The 22751-nt window shown below is 45.2% G+C and overlaps 1 protein-coding gene across 2 annotated transcripts in view; it reads right to left on the minus strand.

Annotated features, from left to right (window-relative positions):
* RAD51C (RAD51 paralog C) overlaps positions 1-22751 on the minus strand; it is a 609255-nt gene that overhangs the window by 519776 nt on the left and 66728 nt on the right. For both annotated transcript variants that reach the window (XM_069615161.1, XM_069615160.1), the window contains exon 2: positions 4396-4651. In XM_069615161.1, the coding sequence (XP_069471262.1) occupies positions 4396-4651 (256 nt within the window). The remainder of the gene's footprint in view (positions 1-4395; positions 4652-22751) is intronic.

Raw genomic sequence — 22751 nt, forward strand, 5'->3', positions numbered from 1 at the left:
AAGACGGCAGACTCTGCAGTGCAAATAGGAATATGGATTGGGGAAACGGTGCACCATAAAGGACCATGCAAGAATCTCCAAAGTGTTGCTATGCCAAAGACTCCTGCAGCAACCATGCCTCCTCTCTTCCCCCAGTCAGACAGACCTGCACCTGGCTCGCAACCTGCTTAAGGTGGCATCGCATTCTAAACGTTGAACTGTTAAGAAAGTCAAAATGGCTAAGTCTGTTCCAAGCACTCAGATTGGCAATCCACTTCTCCAACTGTAACCTAACGTCTCTGGAAAGCACCACTCAATCAGAATAATCCATCCCTTTTTGCAATGGTTTAATTTATACCCTTTGGGGTGCCCAGGAACTGCAAGGACCCGGGTAGATGGCAGAAATGTAGGAGGGAAAAAAAAACCTACAACACTAGCTAGATATCTGAGAAGGCACCAGCATCTGAACCACCTTGCACATTTCCTTTCTGATGGATAGGACCTTGGACCCGCGGAGCTTCAGGACTGAATTTCTGCAATCCATTAGAATACCCAAGAAGTGCAGAATATGAGAGAGAACCACCTCATACTACTCCCATTTGATGTTAAACCCCAACCACTGGAGAAGACCTGTGTCCTGGAGATTACTCAAAGCCAAATATGGAGCCCACTCCATAATCAAAAGGTCATCCAGATGGATCACAAGACACATTACCCTGATCCTGAGAAGGGCTACGACTGATCGCAGGAGCTGCACAAAGCACCAGAGTGAGCTGACAATGAAGGAGCTTTAAAAAAGGTAATATTTCCCCAGCACTGAAGTAAGGAAACAACCTGTGCACCAGTCCTGCAAGCATCTTTTAGTTCCAGCCCCACCAACCAATCTGCATGCCTCAGTAAGCCTTTCCATAAAATAATCGCCTCCATCTTTAAACAGTGATAGACCGTGAACGTTTTAATATCTCCTAGCTTGATAACCAGATTAAAACCAATCTTCTGAAATAAGGTGTTGCGGACTGTGCCTAGAGTATGAAAAGAGACTCTGCTCCTTCTCGAGCAGACCTTGTACCGCCTGAGAGATCAGAAGGCAACCCTCATGAGATAGACTGCTCTCCCGCCTGTGAACCACCAGATGAGGAACCACAATGAAATCCAACCTGAAACCCAGCAATGTCTAAAGGACCCAATGGTTCTGGGAAATGCAATATTTTATTTTATACTGAACCAAATTATTCCGCAAAACAGTTCTGAGCCCAGATCTACCCTCAAAGGTATAACATCCACGCCTTGACCTTGAAATTAGTGTACCCAATGAGGGAAGAAGCACTCATGCTGGTGCCAACTAGTAGGAGGTGCTGAAGACCTAGAAGCCTTGCGGGACAAGCTGCTTCTTCCAAGTTAAGGCCCTGGGAGGAATGTGGGAAGTAAAAATATGCTCCAGAGATGCCTGGGCCTCATCCAAGGAGTTGAAGGCATTAGCGTTATCGCGCTAATTCTTTTACAAAATCCACCCCCAAATAATTGTGTTCCCCAGGAGGCAGAATTCCTGGATTCGTTCAAGACCACCACTTTGGGCCGATAATTATAATGTTACATTATAACTCACTTGCATCCCAAGAACGCTACTTGCCCACTGAGTCAAACTATGGAGGCCTGCAGGGTCAGGGGGTGCTCCAAAAACCGATCCTCCTCAGCAAAGTTCAATATCTTAAAAACTTGCCCGACCACATTAAGGATAAAGTCTTGACAGGTACCTCAAGCCTTGACAACCCCGTTGGAAACTATCATTCCCATACTTAGTGAAGAACAGAGCAATCTTGTGGTCTATGACCAGGGTAAACACAGTAAGCCAGGCTAGGTTGGGGACAACCTGCCTTAATCTTGCTTTGGGGAGAGATGTCCAACATAGATCTTTAAAAAAAAAAAAAAAAGATCAGCATAATACACTACCTGTTGCAAAGGAATACATTACCTAGAATGTGCATGCGATATGAACAAGGGATCAAACATCTGGACTCACAATGTATTCTGAATAACTGAAAGAAGTATTACTGTCTAATCGCCATTACTTCGATCTTTGCCAGAAAATAGAGGCTGGGGATTTACCACACATAAGTAACCCCATTGGAGAAAAGTGTGATAGGAGGAAGAAAAGTACATCAGTCTAGCAAGGGGAGATCTGGGGTCACCTTGGCTTTTACAAAGGGCCAAATAAATCATCATCCTCGCCATCTAACTTAGAGAGCAACAGTATCTCTAACTGGTAGCAAAATACCTGCCCTGTGGCCAAAAGGAGTTGCAACTGTTTTTCCTGCTTCATCCACCAGGAGAATATTCTTCCATGCCTTGTCCGGGACCTTTGTAGCTAAAGGCACAGGAGTGGAATATGGGGCTGAGGGGTACTTCCCTCGCCCAGAACCTACCCCCATGGACTGCACAGGAGGTACAGCGTATAGTGTTAACCTAGCCACTGCCCTGTTAACATATTCCTCAAAGGTATTAGTCATGACATCCATTTTCTTTGCAAAGACCCAATCAATAGAGGCCAACACATAGGAGTCCATGAAATCTTAGACTTCCAGCCTGACAGGCTCCATATCATCTGGCTAAGTGTTAGGCTGTTCTTCTATACCGGAGGTTTCCTTGAATGTATGACAGAAGACTCGCGCACCTTAAGGTGTCAAGCCCCGAAATCGCAACTATTATAAGAGAAAAGCCCCAGCTTGTACATTACTGCTGGAGCACCGCCCACACTGCAAATGATGCCCCTCGGGAGATCAAGAACCAGAGACACCGAGGTCCTTTCCTCTAACAGTTACTTGTCCTATGTATCTCACATACGAGTCAGCTTACCCCATCACGAGAAAAACCCCAAACACCAACAAACTCAATACCACATTAAGCAACATCAACCATCCGGAAACAAAAAGAACCGTAACTTAACTGAAATCCATAGCAGTAAAAAAAATAAAAGAAGAAACCAAAAAAAGATCCTGTGGAATAAAGAGACCGGGTATTTGTGGAGCAGTGGTGGCTCACAAGGATAGGGTGACCATGCACGTTTTTGCATTGCAAGTTCTTCTGTGTGTTTATTCCGATACAATAAAACATAAGCATAGAGGTGGTCATTTTAAGACAGGTCCTGAGTTCTGCCCAAAAATAGCCACTCCTTTTTATATGTCGTAGGGCAGTTTGCCAGTACGTTGTCACACTTTGGAATGTCATACTTTGGAATTTAGCAGTGCAATTCTGGCACACGCAGACATTTTTGCAGACGCATCTCATTGATGGAGTTGGAAGTGCTGCAAAACCTACAGTAAGCAGCTTAAGTCAATGGGTTTGACCAACCATCAGTAAAGAAAACTGGCAAGTGGGGTAGAGTTACTTGTTGGTATCCAAGGGCGGCCAACTAGAGGCATTTCTGTCTCTTAGGCTGTTGAAGCAGGAGCAAGTTTTTCTTATTTTAGCCTTTAGCACCCACGTTTGCTTAAAGGCTTCATGGGGAAGGAGGGCGAGCAAGGGAGGCATAGGGCGAGGTGCGCTCAGCATATGATAGGTTATTTATAACATGCTTAATACCCAGAGGTTTCTAAGTCCAGACCCAGGGCTTCCAAGGCGAGCACGTTACCCCTGAGCTATCCTCCTGAGATAACTGGATGATGTCAGAATGCAGGTTTACACCAGAAAAAACAGCACGCTTTCTGAGCTCCAATTGGCTGGCGCCCCCGCTCACAATGCTAATGGTATTTAATGACATTGTATAGTGGCATACATGAGTCTTGTCTTTAAACAATGGTGCCATTGCTTGGCACATCGTCAAATAAAAGGGCTTTGACTAGGATGGCTGATGAGGAGGTATTGTTTACATTACTTAGTCCAAAACCTTCGAGTCACAGTTTTGCGGGTCACCTATCTGAACATTGAGATGTTTCACGCCATTGTTTTTGCTTGGTATAGACCGTAAGAGTTAGGTGTGTGTGCTAATCTTTCACAGTAATGGCCAGCCACACAAAAAAGGTATTGTGATATGGTCCTGGCACTAAAAAGAAAGAAAAAAAACATTTGATAGTTTTTCAGACCATTCCTAGCAATCAAGGAGATGCTTGTATGGAATTAATTCCTTAGTTAAAAAAGGTACGTTTGCACTGCCACACTGGGATAATTACTGGCAGTAATCAAAACAGTGCATGTTGAATGTATGCTTATAAGATCTTAACACAATCTCCTAAATGAATCGAAATGCTGCTAGACTCTCCAAGATGTGACAGGATTACAGTGCTCTTGCTGGTCATGAATTATTACTTCCACATTATTAAGGAAAACATGGATTAGTCTTGCTCTCAAATAAACATCTATTATTACATTGCTTAGGAGGAAGAGAAATGTCTAGAAATTTTAGTCAGACTGGACTTTTACCAAAGCTGTGTCTTCCCTACACCAGGAGCTCCACTGATGTCGGTGACTTTGGTAAGTGGTACTCCGCCCCCCAGAAGGTCGTCCAGTGCCGAGCAGAAGGTGACGATGGAGCTTTGGCTCTGCTCCTGCTCAAGAAGTTCGAGGGCTGTACACTTGCGAACAAACGGCGAGGCTCCTCCAAAAGAGACATCACTGCTAGATTCACGGCGGACTATCTGCAAAGCTTCAAGCGCTTCCTCTTTGGGGATTCCAATTTCTAGAAGAGAAACCGGGACTGTGTGTTAAAGTATAGCCTTTAGAAACAACAGATACAGCACGTAGAATTACACGGATGTTGTGAGCATTCATGTTACAAAGTTGAAAGGTTTTTAATTGTACATGGACCTGACAACACGTTGTTTTAAGTTATGGCCTTATATTTTGTATAAGAGATTCATACCTTTACTCAGCGCTCATGCAATAGGAGAACATGTTTGTCATTTATAGGACTGCTTGCTACAGGTTATGCCTGGTTAACCCCTTGGCAGCTAGTATGGCTGACCTCCTGGCAGCCAGTATGGCTGACCTCCTGGCAGCCAGTATGGCTATGTGCAGCAAGCATTTCATAATCTAATTTAGTCTTCATCATTTTGCTTTCTAACACCCCATCTAAATGAAAGGTCAAAACCATTTCCTTTGGGGGGAGGGCAGGGAACAACTTATTTTATTTAATAGGGAAAGGCACAATTAACATTTAGTTAAAAAGTGCTTGATGTCTATATATTTACATAGAGAACATCTACGTAGTTTGGATTGTATAAATAAAACAAGATTTTCTTTTCAAAAGATATTTCTTACAAAGCACAATGTACGCCATTACCAATTTACGCCACTGAGGTATAGAAAAAGCTTAGATCTAATTTGTAATAATACAAATGAAATGGTTCTCCCCCTTTCCAAGTTGGTAGGTTGCTCCAGAGGATAGTATACCGAAATGTAAAGGAGTAACCTCCCCATCTGGAAAGTTTAAAATGAGGAAGGGCATCAGGTGAGAAGAATGAAACATTTCTGGGGGGCGTGTACCGTACAAATATACATCTAAATGAGGAGTTTGACTTGTAAAAGGTCCAATCAAAACATTTTATAGATTTAAATAGGATGCACTTCAGATAGGAGCATTCATTTGCAGTTTTAGTGGGATCATGGCTACTGTAGTTTTGATCCTTTTGAGTTTCCTTTTTTTTAATAGGACGACTATGGTTTTCTGAAGTAGAAAGATTAGCATTAATCTTTTCTGGAGCTTATGTAAGTCTACAATAGGGTGATGAGGAAAAGAAAGAGTAGTTAGAGTTTTCATTTGTGAAAAATATTTGAATTTATTGTTGATTTTACTTTAGTGTCATCTGTTTGATGATATCAATATGCCAACATTATTAACTTGATAAACCTTTTGAGGACAAGGTCTCAAGATGCCACACCAAAAGCCCAACATTGTCTGTAGATTTGCCTCGCAGGAAATGGATGGATCATACCAATGATGGATCAGACCTGCTCTCCAACCTTGACTCTACCATTCCCTCTGTCCTCATCTTACTTGATCTCTCCTCTGCTTTCGACAGTCAACCATACGATCCTGTTCAATAGTCTCTGTGACAACCTGGGTATCACCGATCAGGCTCTGGCCTGGCTGACATCTTTCCTCTCTGACCGGCCGTCACAGTTACAACTTGGGTCCTTCCCATCGTCTACCTCCCTCTCTACCTGTGGTGTTCCCCAGGGGTCTAACCTCTAGCCCTGGCTTTTCAACCAATATCTGGCAACCCTCACCTACTGCATTTCCATTTTCTGCTCAAATTTCCAGTACTATGCTGATGACACCCAACTCATTTTCAGGCTTCCTTCAGCCACTACCTCTCCTTCCCTCATCTCGGATTGCCTAATCGCCATGCGAAATTGGTGTGCCGCAAACAATCTCTGTCTAAATGCCAACAAGACCGAGATCCTCCTCATTGGTACACCTCCACCATCCTTTCCCCTCACTCTCTGGCCGGCCTCTCATGGCTCTCCTCCTACCCCTACCTGTGAGGCTAAGAACCTTGGAGTCATCTTTGACTCCACACTTTCCTTCTCCGCACACATCTCTGACATCTCTAAAAAGTCAAACTTCTTACTGCACCTCCTTAGAGGTACTCTGCCTTTCCTCTCCTTCCCTCAGAAGCGCACTGTCTCCCAAGCTCTGGTTCTCTCTAGGTTGGACTACTGTAACATCCTCTTTCTAAATCTACCTGCCTTCACTCTCTGCCCTTTACAACTAATCCAGGACGGGACTGCAAGACTTGTCCTTAGACTCAAGCCCTGGGATCGTATCTCTCCAGCTCCGAAATCACTTCATTGGCTCCCAGTGGATGCAAGGATTACATTTCAATCACTCTGCATTGTCCACAAGGCTTTCTGGGGCCTGGGTCCAAAATACCTTCAGCTATCCCTCTGTAAATGCCTCCCCTCTCGAGCACTTTGCTCCTCTACTTCTAACTCCCTCAGGGTCAGTTGTTTTTTCAAAGAAATGAGCTGGGGTAGATCTCTGTCTTTGGCTGCGGCCTCCCTTGGGAACAGCCTCCCTGCCACCTTGAAACTTGGAGAACCATCTCCGGTTCCAGAAGCACCTCAAGACCTTTCTCTTTGCTTCTGCCTTTGCCCCTCTTCTGCCCTGCTGATCTGTTTCTCTCTAGGCAACATGCACCTGGCCCCCCTCTGTCCTTCGGGCCCAGGTACCTGCTCACCCTGCCACCCTCCTGCACTGCCTCCGGGACACCCCCCTGCACTGGGGTCTACATCTGTACCCATACAGTCCCCCACCCACTTTCTTCTGCACTTATCAGATACACCCTATCTGACAAACCTAGCACTTGCCACTTGCTGGCTGCCTTGCCACTTTTTAAAAATCACCTTTATTTATTTATTTTACATATTATTTATTGTGCTCTCTCTTCCTCATCGCACTTTCCACTTCTCCCCCCTTCCATGCACTTTCCCATGCACTTGCGCATTCTCAATGTCACTAGGCCTAGTAAAACTGTTGTTTTTGTTTCTCCCCTGTTCCCCTCCCTTTGCCTGGTCGCGTTCTGAAACAATTGTGTATGAGCGCGATATAAATAAAATACAATTTCATTTCAATGTCTATGCAAATGTTCTTATAGTACTAATACGTTGGTATGCGTCGATCCCACTGGGAAAATGTACTGACTTATAGTTTCTACTAAGCATCAGCAGGTGCACAGGGTAGAAGACATCTGTATCTAAAAAGGGAATAGCTCAGTGCGATCTTTGTAAAAAGCAGCATACTGAACCCAAGAGCTTTGGCAGTCTGATTTCTGTAATCTTAATTTCCATCAATGGGGTATTTGAGTGTCCATCTTTAAGATGGGTGAAGTACCCACTGTACACAGTATTCGGCTACATACATGTGCAATATTGTACTTTTGGACTCTCGATTTACATGAGGAGTGGCACGATCGCAGGCTGAACGTGATCATAGTGTAAATTTGGATTCTCTGCTGGAGTATGAGTAAGGTAAAAACAGCAAGAAAAGCTCCTGCATCTCAGGGTACAACAATCGCCCTAAAGATTTGCTTTACACATGAAGCAGACAACCTACAGCGAATGATACGTTAAGTGTGGTGTGGGCAGAGAGTGCAGCCATTACTGCACTCCAGTAAAGCCCCACCACTCGTATTACCTAATTATCCTGTACCTACTTGCATCCAGCCAAACTGCGTAACTGGTATTTCATCATACTGCCAAATCTTGAATCTAAGAGGTTTTTCATCTATGAAGGCATCATGATGTATACACAGACAACAGAATTCAAGTTTGGACTATAAACCTTTATTCAACAAAAAAAGAAGGTGGGGAAAAGGCCTAAGGTGCCCTATGCTAAGGTGGGATTTCCCCACGTAAATAAAACTACGGATAGTCTATGTGAGGAAGTCCAAAGTAAATGTACGTGTGTCCAAAACCTGTACTTGCCCTCACATCAATTTGTATACAATGTGTAGGGATGTCAGCCTCAAAATAGTAAGTGTTCAAATAACAGTTCAGAGCTTCTTCCAGCTCTTGGATTGTAAAAGGTGTACCTTCTCCAAAGTTCAAGATAGTTCACAGTGCAAAAAGGGGTTCCCCTTCCCCAAGCATTCAAGTCAATCAACAATTCCAAAAACAATGCCTTGGGATACTTCCCAGCTCTTCTCCTTTGGTTATCTTTCACCAAGTTCAGTTCCTCAATGTCAGTACACACAGGATTTCCTTTCTATTCAATCTCAAGATTATTTGCAAGTTTAGTATTTTAAGTGGCTTTTCCATAGGTAGGTGTCCTCCGACGAGGTGCAGCTGTTGGACCACACGTTCCACCCATTACAGGTGATGCAACTGACGCACCTTATTTTCTTATTCCTATGAACATTACCACTGTTTCAGCTCTACAGCAGGGCTTGATTTATTCTCATTTCGCATCCTCATGGTGCTTTTCCATTGCTCGTTTCACCACTTCACTTGATGCATTCATATATTCTAAGGGCTCTTGCCAAGGCTTGTTCTCTCAAGTTACACAGTTCCTTTATGGCTTTTGCCAACGCTTGTCCTCTCAAGCTGCACAAGTCATTGGGCCTCATTACGAGTCCGGCGGTAGCCGTGCCGGTAAAGCCGGCAGGCTGCCGCCGGACTCGTGAAATTTTCTGGCACCTGGCTTCACAGAAACACCAGGGGATTACGACACCGGTGTTTCTGGAAGTCAGGCGCCGGAAAATTGTTAATCCCCATTCCAATTGAGTCCTATGGGACTCAAAGGGAATGAGGATGACTGAAGCACTGGCACCGATGCTTCAGTGAAAGGCTGCAGGCGCGTACCGTCCCACCCGCTAGGTCAGACCTGGCGGACGGGACGGCACCTGCCACAGACTCGGAGTGTGCCGAGCCAGAGACTGATGGGAACAGGCGGGCAGGGGAGCCCAGGGACTATACTGGGAGCAGGGGGCGGCGGCGGGCGATAGTTCATTTGGCATTTTGGGGGTGGGGTTATATCCGCCTGCCCACATCTTGCGCAGGGGGGCCCAGGCTAAAAGGTTTGAAGACCACTGGATTAGATGGATTGTTGGGTGTAGGAAAAGTGGCGAATCTAGTTGGATTTTTGGGTTAGGAAATGTGCCGTATTCAGATGGAATTTGGGGGTAGGAAATGTGTTAAGCTTAGATGGATTGCTGGGTTATGAATGCGTTTGCACACAGATGTACTGCTGAAGCAGGAAATGCATTACACTCAGATGGACTGTCAGAAAAATGTGTCATACCTAGATTGTCAGCGAGGGACTGGAATTGTGTTATACCTTTCTAAGTAACACATTTCACACCTTAGCAACCAATCTATGAACGGCCCTTGCGCACTGTTCTTAGAGAGTCACAGCTCCAACTCACAGACGAGGCCCAACCAGGTCGAAACACGTGTCTAGGGTTGCTGTTGGTATTCTTGTTCAAAAGAGAATTGGCAGGCATTTCGGGGCTGGAATGCCCTTGGGACAAAGACTGATATGTAGTGGACATTTCTCTTCTGTGAAAGGATGGTGAGCTAAAGACTCTGGTTGAGACTCTAATCCGGGATATTGGCCGTTAGTAGAGAAACTCCCAAAACCCCCTTGTTTATGAAAATCTATTACACTCAGATGGACTGTCAGAGAAATATGTCATACCTAAGCTTGTCAGCGAGGGACTGGAATTGTGTTATACCCAAGTGTAACACATTTCCCACGTTAGCAACCCATCTATGAAAGGCAAGCAATGAGTTACATGAATATGGATTGTTAAAGGAAATGTGTTACTCTTGAATTGTGACGTTTAGCACATACTTGCATTAGACGACAGAGTGTAGTTTTAGTAAGCAAGTTGGTCTGGAAACCCTGTTTGTATTGGCGCAGGGGTAGATTCACATCTTGTTGGTAATAATTGGTTGAAAAAGGTAGAAACACCTGTTTAGATTTATTGGGCATGTGAGTGCTGATGGTTGGTTTGGCACGTATAGTGCTTGGTCACATCAGAAAAGCCAACATGTGTTTCGACCAAGGTCTTTATCAAGGCAAATTGGTGATGGATGTTGGTCCTTGAATAAGGAGGCCGAGGAGCGTGGGTAGCTCTGAAGGACTGTGTGCGCGGAACTACACGTGCCAAACCAACCATCAGCACTCACATGCTCAATAAATCTATCCAGGTATTCCTACCTTTTTCAACCAATTATTACCAACAAGATGTGAATGTACTCCTGCGCCAATACAAACAGGGTTTCCAAACCAACCCGTTTATCTTAGCTTTGGGAATCAGTGAGTTTGTCCCAAGCAAACCCTGTACTCGGCAGCAGGATCTAATCAACCCCCCAATTGGACCAAGCGTAGCGCAGGGGTCTGCCTTGCCTCTAACTCAACCTTAACTAACAGTTTTATTAAGCTAATTTCTCTTTAAGAACTTGGGCTGGCACCCGTCTGGCCAGTGTGCATTAAATCATTAAATTAATCTGGAAATGGCCATTTATGCCGTGTCCATGAGGCTAGCCCCCCGCCCGAACTATGCTGGTAATCCCTCCATTACACTTAAAAAGCCCAACTCGTCCTTTGTATCCCGATATCGCAGTTAGTAGACGGCTTTTAGGAGCATACAAAGAACCAGGAAGATATCTAGTAAGACTATAAAGGTAGCCTGTCCTTAGTTCTTGGAGAACTCTACTATACTAAATCCTATGGCAGCCTCCTAGTAGATATACTAAGTCAGCCAGTCAATTGTGCCATGACAACTTGAGGATAGACCCTCCATGATGCCTAGAAGAATCTATGAGGGTAGGTTTTTTTTTTTTTTCCCCCACAGACTTTCGCATGACAGCAACAAAGACGAGCCCCATCGGTGCTCTTGGTACATATAAATATAAATGCGCCACTTCGGGGGCATTCTGCTGCAGGCACGTCCATCCATCCACTCACAGTCAAATGCAGCTACGACCCATGACAAAATTTGGGCATGCTGGACACAGCGACTCTCGCACACACACCCTCTCCTGACCTCTCAGCACCCATCCACCTGCCGGATCTTCGTGGGTTGTTTCGACCGGAGTTTAGCCAGCCCGCTAAGGCTTATCATGGCCAAATGCTCACACGAATTCTAATCCTACTAGGTGATCCCCAACACTCTGCACTTCAATCCACTGAGGGGTTCCCACTACCAGCACTTGACAGTAATGGTAAAAGGTGCTAATTAAAGGACAATTACAATAATTGGAATGGATTACACCTCCTGGTGTAAAAAAAAGAAAAAAAAAAAAGAAATAAAATCCTCCTGCCCAAACACACAAGACCTCCCACATGTACAAGTCAGAAGATTTTATTAGTTAACCAATATGGGAGAAGTTACTCTATAAGGCCCTTACAGAGTGCCTCTCTGCAGACTAGATTTTAGAACTGCACTTGCCTCTGTCAAAAGAGCATGTCACTGAGCCAATCCATATTGGTCTAGTTGTAGATAATTAGACTGGTCAGTGATCTAGGTAATCTGAAGATCTTTTTCAGGAAAGTGTTTTCTAGGTGTTCATACCAACCTCCTACATAGGAGGAACCTCACCTATACGCCAAATAATGCCCGAGCAGCTGCTCTCCCCCTATAGCACCGGGTAGCGGCTTTGATTGAAATGCTGCCCGTATGACTATAAAAAAGAAAGTTGCTCTGCCAATTGTTTGAGATTTTGCTGAGCCTTTATATACTGGGCAGCCCAAAGTAGATTATGCGCATAGCACATACCAAGATAATCTTAAATCATCAACTACTCCAATACATTTTTTTAATAGTATTTATTAAACGCTCAATACCCAGGGGTATCACAGTGTTTGGAACAAGAACAATAAGCATCAAGTATTCAGTACGTTAAATCATAGAACGAAGACATAGTAATACAAGTAAGGTGGTGGGAAGTAATAGCATAGTCAGTCATACTTATCAAACAGCCATTTTTTCACAAGTCTCTTAAAGGCATGATAGGAGGGCTAATTTGGGATGGCAGTGAGTACTAGAGAGTAGACGCTGTGAACATGAAGCTCACACCGCCTGATCTGGGCATGTTTGAATCTGGGTGTGACCAAGGAGGTGTGGTTTGATGAGCAGAGAGACCGTGACCGACGTCTCTTGGTGAGGCGGTTGTTCAAATAAAGGGAGAGTGGGGGTGGGTTCTTTATAGATGCATCCGTGGGCAATGCAAAGGGTTTAAGTCAATACAGGCTTTGATAGGCAGCCAGTGAGCTTCTTTGCGTGCTGCTGTGATGTGATCAGATCCACTGAGTCCCTGTGCAGCAGGTAGTGCTTTATTTTGTCGGAGTTGCAGTTTAGAGAGGTAGGTGGCTGTCGTGTCCTTGAAAAGTATCAGAGCTCTGGCGAGCGTGAGGCAGTTATTAGTAGAGAGAAATGTTCTACTCAGTGCAAGCCGTTGAAGAAGCAAGGGTGCTGATGTGCTTAGACATGGCGAGCCCTGCGTGGAGATAAACCCCTAGTGTTTTAACCGGTTCGAAGACTGGGATGACGAGGAATCAATGGTGAAGGAGGGTTAGACAGGATAAAGTTTGTTTGAGGCGGTGGGAGCAGCCAACCATGAGTAGCTCTATCTTGTCATTAAAGCAGAAGTTATTGTTGGCCATCAACTTTTGGATAGTCCTGTAAACATTGTTAATTGTGACAGCGTCTTCCAAGTATATGCCAGTGAGAGGGACAAGGATTTGCGCGTCATCAGCAAAGTTGGTGTGGATGATGCCAAGAGAGTCCTGGATGTCAAACAGGGATTTAGTATATGTGTTGTACAAGGGTGGCCAAAAGACAGGAGCCTTGGGGAACTCTGAAAGAGACTGGAATGGGATCAGTTGCAGAGTTTGCAATGAAGATTCTGGAATATCGCTCATTAAGGAAAAATTTGATACAGTTGACATCTGTGGAGAAATTAAAATGGGAGCAGAGGTGTGAGCTGAGAACGGCATGGTCAATGCGATTCAAGGCTGCAAAAAGGCCAAGGAGAAGGAGGATGGCTAAGTTGCCTGTGCCGCAGATGCTGTCGAGTTGCATTTTCAGGTCAAGTAGTGCAGTTTTGGTGCTATGTTCGGTCAGAAGTAAGATTGTCTGGCTCCCAGTAGTTGATGGTGATCAATGAATTGTTGCACCTGCAGGTACACATTGCGGTCAAACATTTTGAGTAGGCAAGTTCCAGTGGTAATAGGGTATTAGTAGGAAAGGAGGGGTCCAAATAGGGGTTTTTGAGAAGGGGAGTAACCCAGGCTGTTTTTATACTAATGGGTACCACGTTAGTCTGGAAGGCGGCGTTCACAAAATCTGTGAAGATTAGGTGGTTAAGGTGGGGGCGCAGAGTTTCACAACATGTGCAGGGCATGAGTCATCCTTACAATTACAGGGTTTTAGAGACTAGATAACGTTCAATACAAAAGCTTGGGTAACTTGTGAGAAAGAATAGTGGGAGCAGGACAGGGTTGGCCGGGATGAGGGGTTCCAAGGATTGTGGAGGTAGAGATTTGGCAGCTAGGAGAGTTTTCTTGGCATCGATTTTGCTGCGTAGTCGGTCGATATTCGAGAGTGCAGCCTTAATAGTGGTATACCATGCTTTGTCGGAGCTGGTCTGGGCGTTGGGAGGCCAGGGTTTTCCAATTCTCTTAAGATAACAAATAATTCCTTAGAGTTGGAGCTTGCATTGGAGATTCTAGTGTTGCAGGGGCTTGTGTGATAATGGCTTTCTTGTAGTACTTAGTATCATTGGAAAGGTTAGCACCATTGATCAGTGTAGAGTACCTTCTGAACAGGAGTTCAAACACTCTTTAATCCGCGGAGGCTGATGAGCTTGTCCGAGAACCAGCAGATATTGTCAGGTGGGTGTGCAGGTTTATATTGTGGAGGCTGCTCTGACGCGGGAGGTGGTGCAGAGGTGAGGCTACGCTGGAGTGTGGGCTTGAGGATCTCATGTGTAATCTTCCTAGTGCGTTCTGTCCCAGATGTGGTTGGGCACAGGCAGTAGGTTGGACTGGTTTGGTATAAAACAGACTGAACTCAATTAGGTAATGATCTGACCAGGGCACTGGACAGAGATTTTGATGGAGTTGGTGGTCCAGATCCAATCAAGAATTCAACTCAGTGTGCATAGGAAGGAGACCAGTTGCGTGAAACTCATGTCTTGGAGTGAATGTGTGAGAGGCTGCAATGAGATTGGACTGGTTATTGTAACCAAGGTTGAAGTCGCCAAGTAAGATACATTTGGTGTCAGGTTTGATGAAAGGAGTAATGTGGAGGGTGATATCAGATTCGGGTAAGCCAGAAGAATTGGGTGGCGACAGAGGAGATAAATGTCTGTGGGTTAAGCGAAAGTTTGAGTAGCAATGTTTCGTAACCCTTGATGGGAGAAGTGGAAGTGTTTGAGGTTAATGGATGTTTTAGCAATGAGGGCTACATATCCTCAAGAGTCTAAGCGGTCTGCTTTGAATTTGGTGCATTCGGGACAGAGCCATTGAGAGCATAGGGCTGGAGGCGTCATGAAGCCAGGATTCAGTCTTAACAAGCATATCAAAAATGAGGTAATGGATGTCAGTAGTGTGTGCTCCAAGGGAGCAGACATTGATGAGTGCACAGTTAAGCACAGTGTCTTGTAAAGTAGGCCGAAGGGGGGTTGAGCAGGCTAGTTGGGAGGAGGTAGTGGTAGTATCTTGGGGGATAAGGAAGTGGACAAGTGCATGAGGAGATTCTAAGTCATCTAGAATTGCCCACACGAGGGTAGGATTTTAGCGGTGAACCACCAACTGTGCCGACTTTGGCACAGAGGTTGTGGAATCTTTGGGTACCCAAGAGGACTGGATAAGAGGGATGGCATTTTAGGCAGTCAGGAGTACACCAGTGTGGACGTGTCTGCAAGAGGGAAGGTCACTGGTACTAGAGCGGGTGCTGGCATAAAGATAGTTTTGCTTAGTGTCATGGGATACTATGATGGGTGTAGTGCAGTGGAGGGCTGGCAAGGCGATATCATCAAGAGTGGGTGGGTAATTAAAGATAGGAAGGAAGATAGTGGGTAAAGGGTGGTTGTGAGGAAGAGGTGGTGCCGTGTTAGAAAATGGTGGAAGATCGTGGTTACGTTTCTGGGTGTTGTTGCTAGGAGGGCTAGGATGTAGGTGTGGTAGGAAAGGCATGGGGTGGGATGTAGGCAAGTTGTGTTGGGGAGAACAGGGTAAAGGAGGGGCAGGTGAGGCAGACAGCAGGCTGTAAATGGTAAGAGATTAGGAAATAAAGTTGGTACTTGCACCGCTCTAATACCTAAGGGGCGGATTATAGTTGGTAGGAGCTGCATGAGCATAGTGGAGGACCTGGCTGAGGTCTGGGAAAACCAGCAAGTAAAGTATGCATGGCAGCGTCTGAGCTGGGCAGAGCGGTTGCAGGCTAGTCGGGCAATACAAGTTAGGCGGCTTAGGGAGGCGCACAGAGATGGTAGCGGGCACTGTGTTCAGTTGGTGAGCAATCACCACATTAGGTGCTTTACCCTGCTGGTTACTAAGTGAGGACCTGCAGTTAACTTGGCAACCTGGGTTGGTGGCAAGGTGTAATGTTGAAGGGTAGGGTAACGCATTGATGGGAGGGATATCATTGTTGAGGTCTGCGCATCTGCCTGCGCCTCACAGAGCCAGGCAGGATGACCGATTCTAAAGGGGGTCCTTCAAGGGTGGGCCCGCAGGCAATGCCGGTTCCCCAGGCCATCATCATTTGAGGCCAGGCAAGGCCAGTGGGCATTGAGCAAAGGCGGGACAATGGATAAACAAGGCCCTTGAGGAGACGTTGCTGCAGCGGCTGCCATTTTTACAGGGAGTCGACGCTCCATAGAATTACTGTGGTACCCAGCAGGTCTTACCGTACCTTGTTTCGCACAGAGCTACGCTTAGTGTTTTCCTTTTGCCCAACCACAATTATCCTTGATTTGTATGCATTGATGACCTAGTTAAGCTCCTCACAGAATCCTGAAAACACCAATAACCTATAGGGTCCACACGATTTTTGCTACCACTGTGTAGCCCCTCTCCCCCCCCCCGACCTTGGTTAAAGCAAGGGTGCGCACCTCTCACTCTGAACCAGAGACAGTCCGCATGGGGGCAACCCCCCAGGCCAGCTGACTATGAAGGGGGCACCAACTCAAAACTAAAATTGCAAACAGGAAATGGGCTACACCCTTCATGAAGGGACACAGATACCAGAGTGATTTTTATAAAGATCCCAATGAGTACCCCCTTTCTTTTTTTATAAAATACTCTTCTCCTTTAAACCTTTTACCGGACCTAGTATTTCCAGGTGTGAGCACAAACTGACTGGGGACCTGCTATGACCACTCACCCTTCCTGGGAGGGGTCTCAGGGTCCCTTAAAGTGAGGCGGCCTCAACTTACCCCTTTTCTAACTCAGGTACCAATCACCCACATGAAGTATGAGGACAGTGGATGGTCTCTGTGGATGGTCACATCTCACTAGGCAGCCTCAAGCAGGCCGTCACCCTATCCGCGAACTGGGAGGATAGCTCAGCAGCAAAGTGCTCGCCTTGGAAGCAAGACGACACAGAGAAACATGGGTTTGATCCCCAGGTCCACGTTTAGAAACCTCTGGGTATTAAGCGCATTATAAATAGCCTATCATATCATATCCCACCCCAAGGTACCTGCCCTCTACCCCCATTATCTAATTATCATTCTTATAAATACTTACTATCCTTGCCCTACTTGGGGGGTGTGGGTGGGGGGGAAAGGGAAAGAGAAAGAGAAAAAAAAAAGACAGTGTGCAAACTGTCCACTCATACATGGCGGGTAACAAACTAGTCCACAACCTACTTAATGTCAACAAAATAAATAAAAGAACTTAGGTGAAAGGGCCTAGAAATCCTGAAGTGTGCAAAATAATAGATGCTGCAGCAGGCACAGCAAGCGTTAAGAGTTATCCTGCTTTGCGCAAGTATCTTGTGAGAGACAAAATGGCAGGATTCAGTCGCCAAACAAAATACTTTTCATAACCAACTGAAGATGATGTGCCTTATAGTGATGGTTCAGAATAGTGGCAAACAATGTTTTCTTTGCCTATTATCCAATCTACCATGCGTAGCAAAATAAAAATCTAGTTTAACTGTACAAAGATGAGAAGACTGTAAATACTGCAAGGGTTATCTGTACTTCTGCCCTCTGTATGGTAGGGTAAAGGCACAGAACACCCCAGCAAGGCTCTCAATTTGTTAACAATGGCGAGCAGCCAGGCTTAAGCTTTCAGGAGGTGATGCAGGCAGGTTCTTAAGTGCAGTGTTTCCCCAAAGCCCCCAAAAAAGAAATGTCCATACACTAGGCTGGTGATAACACAGCTTCTTTATATAAAAGAAGGTTAGCTACCTCTACCATATAAATAATAACACTTTGTACATGGAATACTTATTCAGAGAATGGTAAGTATATGCACTCTATGTGGTACCGCACACTATTTAAACTCAGTAAGAACTGCACTAACTGCAGACAGTTTTAAATGGCAGGTGAATTCTTAAGTAAGGTGTAACCAGCATGTGCTTTCTTTTAAAAAGGTCCTACCACCCCCAAAATACCAGAGAGGCCACAGGAGAACAGGATCCAAGACGAGTCTGGGACCCCTGAGGCTAGAAGATGTTCTTCCTCGTCACAGTACCTTTGGTGCCATGGCAGGCAAAGTGGCAGCGTTTCTTGGCTTTACTCGACGATTCCCTCAGAGGATGGACCCCCTTTGGAAGGAGGAGCCACTGAGATGCTGAGCCCAAGAATTAAAAGGGACCAAAGGCTTTCGGAAGTGCAGCAGTTTTACTCTTCGCAGTGCTCGCCTTTGGTCGACGATTTCTCGGACTGTAGATGTCCTGTGGAGGCGACCATTGCTATGGTCTCCTTAAAGGCTTGGCAGATTGAAGTAAGACCCCTGGGACACTTAAATGACTTCTGGTGGCGACGGGTGCATAGGTCACTTTTGGTGTCGGGTCCGACCTTCGGTACTTCGGTGCTGCAGCCGCAGCACAGTAATCTAGACAGCTTCTGGCGACCTGGACTCCACTGGAGTGGACTTCAGATCCTCACCAAGTCTGGACCCTCAGGATGACTTAGATAACTTTTGATGGTTGGAAACCCGACCGCCTTCCATTGCACTGAAGGACTCTGGGCTCTTTCCAGCTGGAGAAGTGGACAGTAATGACTGCAAGGATGTCCTTTCAAATGTTCTTGGGCAGTTTAGAACTACAGCTTTGGGTGTCCAGCAACAATATGCCAGGGTGCCCCTTCATCTGGTCGGTAGACAGCAACGGCTTGCAGCAGTCACGAAAATGCCCCTCCGGACCCCGGGCGACACCAATTGCCTTCTCTGGCCCAAGGTTTCTGGCATTGCTCTTCTGGACTGGAAGACCCCTTCTCCAGACAGCAGGCACACAGGACTGGCTTCCAGGATACTTTAATGAAGAGCAGCAGTTTTACACAATGGTCCCTCATAGCTCGGGGAGACATCTCCTTTGAAGGTCCTCTCTGGATCAGTCCTTGGGAAGACACGACAACTTACAGATTGTTGAAAAAAAAAGGCAGCAGCAGACTTCTCGTCCAGCTGGGCTTCAATGAACAACTTCTTGCTAAGCTTCGACTTCAGCTTCTAAACAAATTGGTAAGCGAGAGATCCCCAGACATACATATCTGTCCCTCATTCACTCTGCCTGAGCCAGGCTCAGTCAGCCAATCTCACACCAGAGCAGGCAGGCAGCCAATCAGGTTCACAAGCATTCAGGCCATTCACTCCACCCAGACACCCATAACAAAAGATGTGGATTGGGGCAAGTACCCACCCTTTCAGCACACTTCACTGCATTCATGTCAGTTTCAGTCAGAGAGGCCTCATTCCTTAACTCACACACACAGAAACCAGACGCCCACAGCAGAGAATATGAATTTAACTCCCAACTCCATTCACACAGGTCCCACCCATAGGGTGTACCCACAACACACACCTGGGATGGCTCCAGTCAGTCTGACAGGAGGCAGCCCCAGAGCCAGTCAGGCTCACAGAGTTATATGTTGCTTTCACCCAACAGCCATTCAGGAGGAAGGGAGAGCGTCGGGGCTTCCCAGGACTTTGGGAAACAAGGTTAAAGGCAATAGAAACGAAGAGGCCACAGGGACCATCTTGCCTTCTATCAGGAATCAATTGTTTTCTATGGCAGGGCCTGGGTGTCCCAAAAATGCTGAGATCCATTGCCAAATCAGCATGTAGCTGCCACACGCCTATACCCAGCTCTGTGGGCAACACACGGGTGCCCAAAAACACAAGGGGTACAAGGGTGTACCCTCACCCATGGGTGCCATAAGGGTATCCCATGGGTGATGTTCACCAAAAGATACAAATGAAGAGCTGCACTGCCAGAGGGTCCCCCTCAGATTCAAGCAGCCCGAGCAGAGTGAGAGCGGGGCTGAGGCGTTTGTGCTGTTCCTCATCTCTCCAAGCAATTTAATGATGCCACACACGGGCTGGGCTCATACATTGATGTTTTTAGCCCAGGCCGGGAGCTTCTTCCTCGCCCGCATGCTGTGCACCGAGCACAGAGCTTAAAAGGCACAAACTTCAATCTGCTCTGGAAAACACATTGCAATTGGTGCAACATGATTATTCAAATGAACAGCAAGCCAGCAGTATTACATCGCAAATTGCGGTGCCAATATATAAATAAAATATTACATAGCCTGCAGTAGCGGCCGTGAAGGTGCTCAACCCATACGAAGAGCACTTTTTGGGCGGCTTATAACTTTTCCCCACCTGTACGAATCCTCACAGAACTTTGCAAAGAAAGTATATTGCCCCGTCACATTGATTCTGCGAAGTTTGGTGCGGTTTCATGCAGTGGGGCACAGTTATAGTGGGGGGTCCCAAAAATTGTGGATTGTCCCATAGACGCAATGTAAAAAACCTTTCGCTCACACCCACAGCCCAAACCGCTGGACGGATTGTCACCAAGTTTGCGGCGGGAACAGCAGCTTGATCCCAAAAGTGTGCTTTTGTAAATTTGGTGTAAAGCCATCCAGTAGTTCTTCTTAAAACGACCAAAAAGTAGGTTAAAAAAAAAAAGTGATATCTGGGTTCGGTCCGCAGACTTACTTCCCTGTTCGGTGCACGGACGGTCCTACGATTTGTCCACAGGGCAGCATGATGTCCACGGGCATAGGACGTGCCAGCTCATTGGATAGTGAAAAGCGTGAGGTGCATCATTTCTGGAAACGCCCGCCATGTTGGATCCGCCGACAGCTGCAGGTGTCCGCGGACAGCGCGTGGGGGGCAAAAGTCTGGAAAACATATTTTGGGTTATTTGGTGGTGGAAAGAGGCTGGGAAGTGTGGGGCAGTGCAAAAAAAGATATGGGCCTATTTTTGTAGGTGGAAAAAGGTCAAGCAGATGTCGTAGCGGTCCACGGACACTGCAGCAGTTTGTGGACAGCGCCGTGAATGGACAGCTTGGAAAAGACATTTGGGGTTATTTGATGGCTGAAGGAGGGCATAGAAATGGTAGGTAAGTGGAATGAGGGTAATATGGAGCTGTGTTTATGGGTGACAAAAGGGTATGGAAATGCCACCAAGTCGGCTGTCTATTTCGGTGTCTGCAGAAATCTTTTGATTGCAGGGGGTTTAGGATGAGTTATTATTTGACGGTCTATTGTATTTACTTTTTATATGGTTCATTGTATTGTGGTGGTTGTGGTCAGTGGCCAGATTCTGCCCACAACCACCACAGTACTAATGTGTGTAGTAATTATAGGTAATGTAGTAGGAGTAGGGCCAGAATTACCACAGTAATTATGTGTATAGTAATTGTAGGTAATGTAGTGGGAGTACAACGTTTTTGTAATATGGAGGAATGATGTTATTGAACTGTATATGGTACTTATGATTGTAGTACAATTGAGGAGATTGCTCATAGCATATATATTTGATTATACGCAGTATGGTTACTTAGTTTCATAGCATTATGAAGCTGGAATCTCTGGTTCATTTTCTGTGGGGAAAAAAAAACAGTACAGTGTGTTAAACAGGATAGTTTAAAAGCTCTAGTTGAATACAATTTTACATATACTTTTTTTTTAGACCCTCAAACTGGCTTTTTAAGTACCATGTTTGGCACAACGTTAATGTATGACACACTGCTGTTGTATTGACATTAAATAATCGTGGTATGCGGCCTTTATAACAAAAATGTTATGAAGAATGCATATAGCAAATCTTTTATAATGAAAAATATCAAAAATGTATGTGGCGGTGGGGTAAAGGGTTAAATATTGTTGATAAACGGTTGGGGTGGGATACGGTGGTATGGGCGGGGGAACCCCCCAAAATATATTTTTTTTTTAAATGGTTATATTTTTCATTATAAAAGTTTCATTATGAGTGCATTCTTCATAAAATGTTTTGTTCTAAAAAGACATGTACCCATAATCATTGGAGAAAAGAAATCCATACTGGAATAAAAAAATGAATTACAATTACATGAGTAAAAGTCTGATGATAGGTTTGTTTGAAGTATGTTGTGATTAAGGTAATGCTTGAAGTAGTTGGGTACCTGTTGGCGTAGTCTAACTACATTAGAGGTTATAAGATGTTTTGTCATAACAATTGAGGTGGCGTATTTGAAGTGTTTTGGAATGAAGGGTATTTTTCAAGTAGTTAGATACCCGTTGGCATATTCTAACTGTTAATTGTGCTACAATTTAGTGACAAAATTTGGATTGAAGGAATATTAAGTAGGGATTTGTTAAATTGGCTGTTAACCTATGTTTTGGAGTAACAGACGTATTGTTACATTCAAAGCAACCACTTCTTTTTGTTGACATATGCAGTGTAGTGCCCTGAAGTGGTTGTGGCACCAGTGTGGTATACTATACCTACATTTGTCAAGGTTTTCTTTCCAAGAGATACTTGGCTGTGTGTGAATCCTATAAGATTACCATTATGGTACCAACTGCATTGTACCTTAGAAGCAGCATTAGTATGGCATTGGCTAGCGAGTTCATTTGTATGGTGGAACGATTGTCTAAACTGCAAAAAGGTCATACTATGCCAGGATTTGCATTCTGCAGGAGCTGGTAAAATGCAATGTATTCAAAATGTGGTATGATACATATCCAAATCGTTCATTAGGGATGTGGTCTTGTGAAACATGGTTGCAGCGAGTGCATGCATGTTTCCAGTGTATGAAATTTGGAAGATTATTTATGGGGAGGTTTTTGGTTTGCAGTACTTTTAGTAAGTACATTAGGAATTCTT

This window comes from Ambystoma mexicanum, chromosome 9 (genome assembly GCF_040938575.1).
Source record: "Ambystoma mexicanum isolate Mex_15411 chromosome 9, UKY_AmexF1_1, whole genome shotgun sequence".
NCBI lineage: Eukaryota > Metazoa > Chordata > Amphibia > Caudata > Ambystomatidae > Ambystoma > Ambystoma mexicanum.